Raw genomic sequence first — 7,220 nt, 5'->3', positions numbered from 1 at the left:
GAGAATCAAATGAGATAAGTCAGGGGTGTTCCAGGTCCAAGTGGGGGTCTTTCATCACTTCTAAGGTCACTGGATAAGAATGTTAGAGCACGAGGTGGTTAAAAGATTATCACAACACAAGGTCCTAATTCCCACAAGAGTTTTAGCTGACTCGATCCTAAACTGACTCAATAAAACATCCAAATGACATAGGGACTGACTCAGAAATAAAAACATAGAGTAGCAGCACACAAACAAGTGCTTCCCCAGACTTAATTCACACCATCCCTGGTGTGACATCAAATCGGAGTCAGCCAAATACACAGAAAATAGATAAAGAGTCCAGATGGATAAAACAATTGATAGAGAAAAGTCCTGGTGGATTCAACCGGACTCGCCGCTCTCAACTGGATCAAGCGAACGTCTGTTTCGCGATCGATGAACCTCCTCAGTTGAAGGGTCTATTCCCATAGTGATGTAGCACACTTCCTATACTATGTTGGCTTTGGTTTTCTTTTACTTATTATCTTAAAAGTTTAAATAAGTGTTAAGGCTTTTTATTTCCTTTTATTTTGACGATAAGGATTGGTGTTTTTCCTTAAACCGTCATAGTTTAGTGTTTAGCTTTGCTATATATATGTCGTTACCTTGGCTTTGTAAGGTACGACTTTTACATTGAATTAATTTTAAGAGTTTTATAAACTCTGACCTTGTTCTCGGATAGAGCTTCAACTCTCAACGATCTCAAGAAGGCTTGAATCCTAGGCATTCTCAGAATCAATTGGTTTCTTGCGTTATCTGTAGCTTGCGCTACATTAGTTGGTATCAGAGACTTTCGGTTTTTGATTTCTTAAATCGAGACCTTCGATCTTTTCTACTTCCGCACACTCATCATACCTCTTAATCATCATCATGCCACCACAAAAACAAACACCAGAAGAACAACAGGAGGAGCTCCGTGCGACTCTCGAAAATTTCACAACCACTCTACGTGAGACTCTTCTCCATGCTGTTGAAACAGCCCTTACAACGGTTATTCAACGTCAACAACAACCACAAGACAATGCAGCTAACCAACCTCGCGAAGATGACACAGACGAAGATTTAGCCGACAATCTGTTCGCCAATGAAGAACCACGCAATATCCGAAACCAAGTTCGTAATGTCGCTCCAGCTGAGCATCAACTCAACCGACGAGAACATCAGCCGGAAGAAAGACGTTGGGATATGGGATTTCACGTGGAGATTCCTGAATTTAACGGCAATCTTAACACCGAAGAATTCTTGGATTGGTTAAGTTCTATTGAAGAAATCTTGGAATATAAACGTGTTCCGGGAGATCAATGTGTCCCTTTAATCGCCTCACGCTTTAAAAATAGAGCCATGGCATGGTGGCAACAGATTAAAGAATTAAGACATCGTGCGGGTAAACCACGCATAGATACATGGGAGCGACTCAAGAAACATATGCGCCGGGCATTCTTACCGTACAACTACGAGCGCACCCTCTATAATAAACTCCAAACTCTCCGTCAAGGATCTCGTTCAGTAGACGAATATGCAACAGATTTTTTTCTTATGGTAGCTCGAACCATACTCGCGGAAACGGAGGAACAGCTGGTCTCCCGTTTCATAGGGGGTCTACGCTTTCAGATTCAAACCGCGTTGCAACAATTCAACCCCACCACAGTCTCAGAAGCTCACCAGCGTGCCTTGGCCATGGAGCTACAATTCCGCTCCTCCTGGAATTCAGGAACTAACAGAGCGCGTAACGGGTCTCAATCCAGTGACTCAACAACGGCAACTGATGCCACCCAACCACGATTGTCTTCAACTCGATCAGCTGAAGCACCAGCAACAAATACAGAGACAATTGCTCAATCTCGACCTGCTCGAACAGGGGCCCTCCGTTGTTTCACATGTGGAGAAACCGGGCATAGACAAACAGCATGTCCCAATCAAAATCGTCGTGGTCTCTTGAATCAAGATATTAATCTTGAGGATGAACCAAAATATGATGAGTATGACTCCGACTCGCAACAAGAACCGGAAATCGAACTCATCGCCGGTGACACAGGCGCTCATACGTTGGTCCTGCGACGTAACTGCCTCTTACCACGCTCAACACAAGAGTCATGGTTGCGATCAACGTTATTCCGTTCTACATGCACCATTAATGGAAAAATATGCAAACTCATTATTGATTCCGGGAGCTGCACGAATGTACTTTCGGCATTGGCAGTAAAGAAACTCGACCTCAAAACCGTTGCTCACCCTTCTCCCTACAAGCTCGCTTGGCTTAATAAAGGAATCGAGATCACAGTGTCTCGCCAAACTGAGGTATCTTTTTCCATCGGATCCTATCTCGACACAGTGTGCTGTGATGTGGTTCCTATGGACGCTTGCCATCTTCTTCTCGGACGTCCTTGGCAATTCGACAAGGACGCAACGCATCGTGGTAAATCAAACACGTACAGCTTTGAGTTCAAAGGTCGCACAGTCACTTTGCTACCCTCTCCGGAACATCAAACTTCTGACGAATCCTCATCATCAACGGCGACCACATCAAATACAAAACCGGGAACAACATTACTCATGCTTCCAAAAGCCGAGTTTGAAGCTCAGGTTTGAGAATCAACAGAGTTTTGGGCGCTGGTTACTTCACCAATCACAACACCTTCTCATTCGGACACACCTCAAGAATTCTTACCATTACTAGAAATGTTTTCAGATGTCTTTCCAGCAGACCTCCCAACCGAGTTACCTCCTTTACGGGACATACAACACCATATAGACCTTATGCCGAATGCAACTCTTCCCAATAGACCACATTACCGTATGAGTCCTCAAGAACATGATGAGTTGCGTACACAAGTCGAGGACCTTTTGGCGAAGGGACACATTCGTGAAAGCCTTAGTCCAGCAGCAGTTCCAGCTCTATTGATTCCTAAGAAGGATGGATCTTGGCGTATGTGCGTAGACAGCAGAGCGATCAACAAAATCACGGTCCGATACCGTTTTCCGATTCCACGGTTAGACGATCTCCTAGACCAGATCGGTAAAGCATCAATTTTCTCTAAATTGGATCTCAAAAGCGGTTATCATCAAATACGCATTCGACCTGGTGATGAATGGAAAACAGCTTTCAAAACTCGAGAAGGATTATTTGAGTGGCTAGTCATGCCGTTCGGTCTTTCAAATGCTCCGAGCACGTTTATGCGCGTTATGAATCAAGCTCTCAGACCATTCATCGGCAAGTGTGTTGTTGTCTACTTTGACGACATCTTAATATTTAGTGCCGACATAGACTCTCATCTTCGAGACCTTCACGCCGTGCTTACAGTCCTCCGCCAACAACAGTTGTTCGGTGCTCGGAAGAAGTGTGTTTTCGGCACAGCGCAAGTACACTTCTTAGGCTATATTATTTCATCGCAAGGATTGAAAGTCGATCCGAGCAAAATTGAAGCCATTAAAACATGGCCGGTTCCAAAAACAATCACTGATGTGCGCAGTTTCCACGGGCTGGCGTCCTTTTACCGCCGCTTTGTGCGCAATTTCAGCGCCTTAACAGCTCCGTTAACTGATTGTATGAGGGGTACACGATTCAATTGGACAGAGGACGCAGACGTGGCTTTCCGCACGATAAAAGACAAGTTGATAACAGCCCCGATCTTGGCCCTTCCCGACTTTTCCACCGTGTTCGAACTCCACTGTGACGCGTGCAAAACCGGTATTGGGGTAGTTCTCAGTCAACAAGGTCGGCCGGTGGCCTTTTACGGTGAGAAAATTGCGGGTGCTCGAGCTCGATACAGTACTTATGATGTCGATTTCTATGCTGTTGTTCAAGCCATTCGTCATTGGGTGACATGCTGCGGTGCTTGGTGGGAAGTAACATTCGGTCATGGGAGAGTATCTTATGTCAGGCCAAGTTTGCCCATAACCATGCAGTCAATCGTAGCACGGCGTTCAGTCCTTTTTGAATTGTGTATGGCATTGTGCCTCGCGGTCCTTTGGACTTAGGGGTTCTTCCGGATGCAACAAGGGATCATGGCGAAGCCGTAGAGTTTGTGGCAAATGTTTCCGATATCCATCAACAGGTACATGATAACTTATGCCTTGCTTCAGCAGAATATAAAGAAACGGCCGATAGGCATCGGCGAGATGTTCAATTTAAAGTCGGCGATAAGGTGTGGGCGGTTTTAACAAAGGAACGCTTTCCCGTTCACGAGTATAACAAGCTCAAGGCTCGCAAAATTGGCTCTTTAGAGGTCGTGGAGAAGATCAACGCAAATGCATATCGAATGCTGTTACCAGCACATATTCGGTGCTCAGATGTCTTCAACGTCAAGCATCTGGTTCCCTTTGTTTCGAGTGATGATTCTGCAGATTCAGGGACGAATCTTTTCTTACCCCGGGGGACCTGATGTAGCACACTTCCTATACTACGTTGGCTTTGGTTTTCTTTTACTTATTATCTTAAAAGTTTAGATAAGTGTTAAGGCTTTTTATTTCCTTTTATTTTGACGATAAGGATTGGTGTTATTCCTTAAACCGTCATAGTTTAGTATCTTTGCTATATATATGTTGTTACCTTGGCTTTGTAAGGTACGACTTTTACATTAAATTAATTTTAAGAGCTTTATAAACTCTGACCTTGTTCTCGGATAGAGCTTCGACTCTCAACGATCTCAAGAAGGCTTGAATCCTAGGCATTCTCAGAATCAATTGGTTTCTTGCGTTATCTGTAGCTTGTGCTACATTACATAGGCTCCTTGCCTGGACGGTGTGGTCGTGGGGTCTGCGCTGCTGGTGACTGTCGCTGGTTACTTCCGCCAATGCAGCCGCCGGTAACGAGATGGAGGATCCTCCGCATGAGACTGTTGTTCTTCCGCTGCGAGTCAACCATCCAGCGTTGGTAAGCCTGATCATCTGTCACATCCGCCAGCTCTCCGAGGTCGTATGATGGGTCATCTACTGTGGTAATGTCCTCGACATCCTCCTTATTTGCGTCAGGTGCAGCAGCACGAGGATCAGTGCATAGGAGCTCGGGTGGTCGGAGGAAGCGTATGTTGTCGAACACTCTGAGCCTGGTGATCTCGGGGTGAGGCAGCTTGGTGAACAGCTGGGTACCCTCCTTGTCGAAGAAGCTGTAGGTATCCTCATCTCGAATGATGTGGAACGCCATAAGGTACTTGATGTCGAGGTACTGAATCTCCGTGTTCACCTTGTATTTGCCGAGATCAATGCTGAAATGCTTGAAGAGCGGCGTGAGCAAGCTACCGCTTCTGTCCTTCTTGTTCGAACCGTGCATAAGACATTGCCTCCTCTCGCAAAGCATGGTGATGAAATGAAAGCCTGGGTTCGTTTTGACCTTCTGAATTGGAATGCCAGACCCTGAAGCGCGGATCTCATCCTCAATACCTGTATACAGGGTTTGCAGCTCCCCGTTTGTCACTTTGGAAGTCTGATCCTTGGCGAACAGGAGGTTTGAAATGAACTTTGCAGTGACTCTAAGTGCCGGGTTCCTGATCTGCGACTGGTAGGCTTTCCCAGGTGTGAAGTTCCCATTCGCGATGAAGTCCCAGAAGGCGTTTGATGGGGCTAACTTTTTCGCCACTGCTACCCCTCTCGGCTCATTCGCGATCTCATAGATTTCGCTGAGTTTGTTAAGGGACAGTGAGCAATACTCTCGATCAGCCATGAATGAGAAGGAGCAGTTGGCGTAGGAGGGCGCAGAGGAGTCCTCGTAAGTAATGGTGGCAGTAGCGAGCACTTGGCGGGCAAGGTCTGGGTAGAGCTCATGTGCCTGATAACAGAGGGGAGCTATCCCCATTGCTTGCAATGTTTCGAACACATCCTCATCGATCCCGAGATCAGCAAGAGTTTCCGCATGGCCGAAACTAGTAGGTAGGATATCGACCTTGAGGAGGGAGTTGTAACGCCCATCTGTTTCCTTGTCCCACCCCTCGCAGTTAAAGTCTAAAAGCATTGGGCTGTTGAGATCAATCGGTTCACCCACTTGTTTGCGAGGCCATGGGTAGGACGCGGAGGTCGGTTGTTGTGCTTGCGGCGGTGGTGTGTTGCTCGTGAGGTTCACCCTCGTTCTCTTGGCCGATTGCTTAGTGCGTGACATCTTATAAATCGGGGGAAATTGACTGCAAAAACAGAGAGAACTCGAAAATTCAAGCAAATTAGAAGCAAGAATCACTTAAAATGAATGATAAATTGAGGTTTTGGTGATTGCTCTAATTCGCAAGTGGGGAGGTGTACGGTGAGTGAGACGGGAAAGAGGTAGAGTGAGGCCTTAAATGGGCGAAACCCTATCCGCTTCCTTTTATCCACCCCCCCTTTTTTATATATATATTTTTTTTGGGTCCGAGACACTTACCTGGAACAGGCGATGAGTTGTTCCACTAGGAGAACAGTCCTTCGGTTGTTCTGACTGAAGTGTTCGGTTTTTCTTGTTTTTGACCTGCAAACTAAATCTGAAAAGAAATATAATAGACTATAGAAAACAATATATACACTCGCGAGTGGGTTGCCTCCCACCAAGCGCTTAGTTAAAGTCATTAGCTTGACTTGGCTCAGCCGATCAGGCTGATGGGGGATCGCTTAAGGGAATTTCTTCACCCTCTCATAGGCGAGGTGCCTTTTCTCTTTCAGCTCATGGACTTGGATCATGCGCTTCTCAGTTGCTGGCTTGATGTCGAAATTCAGTAACTTGACCGCCCACGCAGCCTTGTATTCGAGCTCGACAAGAAGATGACAAGCCTTATCGTAGACCAGGTGATAGGGGGTGGTCCCTAGCGGCGTTTTGTAGGCTGTTCTGTAGGCCTAGAGAGCATCGTCCAGCTTAAGCGACCAGTCCTTGCGCGAGGTATTGACAGTTTTCTAGAGAATGTTCTTGACCTCCCTGTTGGAAACTTCAACCTGTACACTCGTCTGGGGATGATAAGCAGTAACCACCTTGTGTTTCACCCCATTCTTCTTCACAAGGCCCTGAAATGCCTTGTTGATGAAGTGTGTTCCGCCATCGCTAATGACCACTCTAGGCACCCCAAATCTCGGAAAGATGATGGAGCTGAACAATCTTAGTCACCACTTTTGCATCATTAGTGGGACTCGCCACTGTTCTACCCACTTGGAGACATAGTCAACGGTGACTAGGATGTACTCATTCTTGAAGGACGGAGGGAATGGTCCCATGAAATCGACTCCCCAACAGTCGAACACCTCAACTT

General features: G+C 46.3%; 1 protein-coding gene across 1 annotated transcript; it reads left to right on the top strand.

Annotated features, from left to right (window-relative positions):
* The first annotated feature begins 891 nt into the window (after positions 1-891).
* On the top strand, positions 892-2,610 carry LOC106297135. Its single transcript, XM_013733418.1, has one exon. The coding sequence runs from the start codon at positions 892-894 to the stop codon at positions 2,608-2,610; it is 1,719 nt and encodes a 572-aa protein (XP_013588872.1).
* The last annotated feature ends 4,610 nt before the right edge of the window (positions 2,611-7,220 follow it).

This window comes from Brassica oleracea, chromosome C6, assembly GCF_000695525.1.
Source record: "Brassica oleracea var. oleracea cultivar TO1000 chromosome C6, BOL, whole genome shotgun sequence".
NCBI classification, from domain to species: Eukaryota; Viridiplantae; Streptophyta; class Magnoliopsida; order Brassicales; family Brassicaceae; genus Brassica; species Brassica oleracea.
This window is presented reverse-complemented; position numbering and strand designations above follow the sequence as displayed.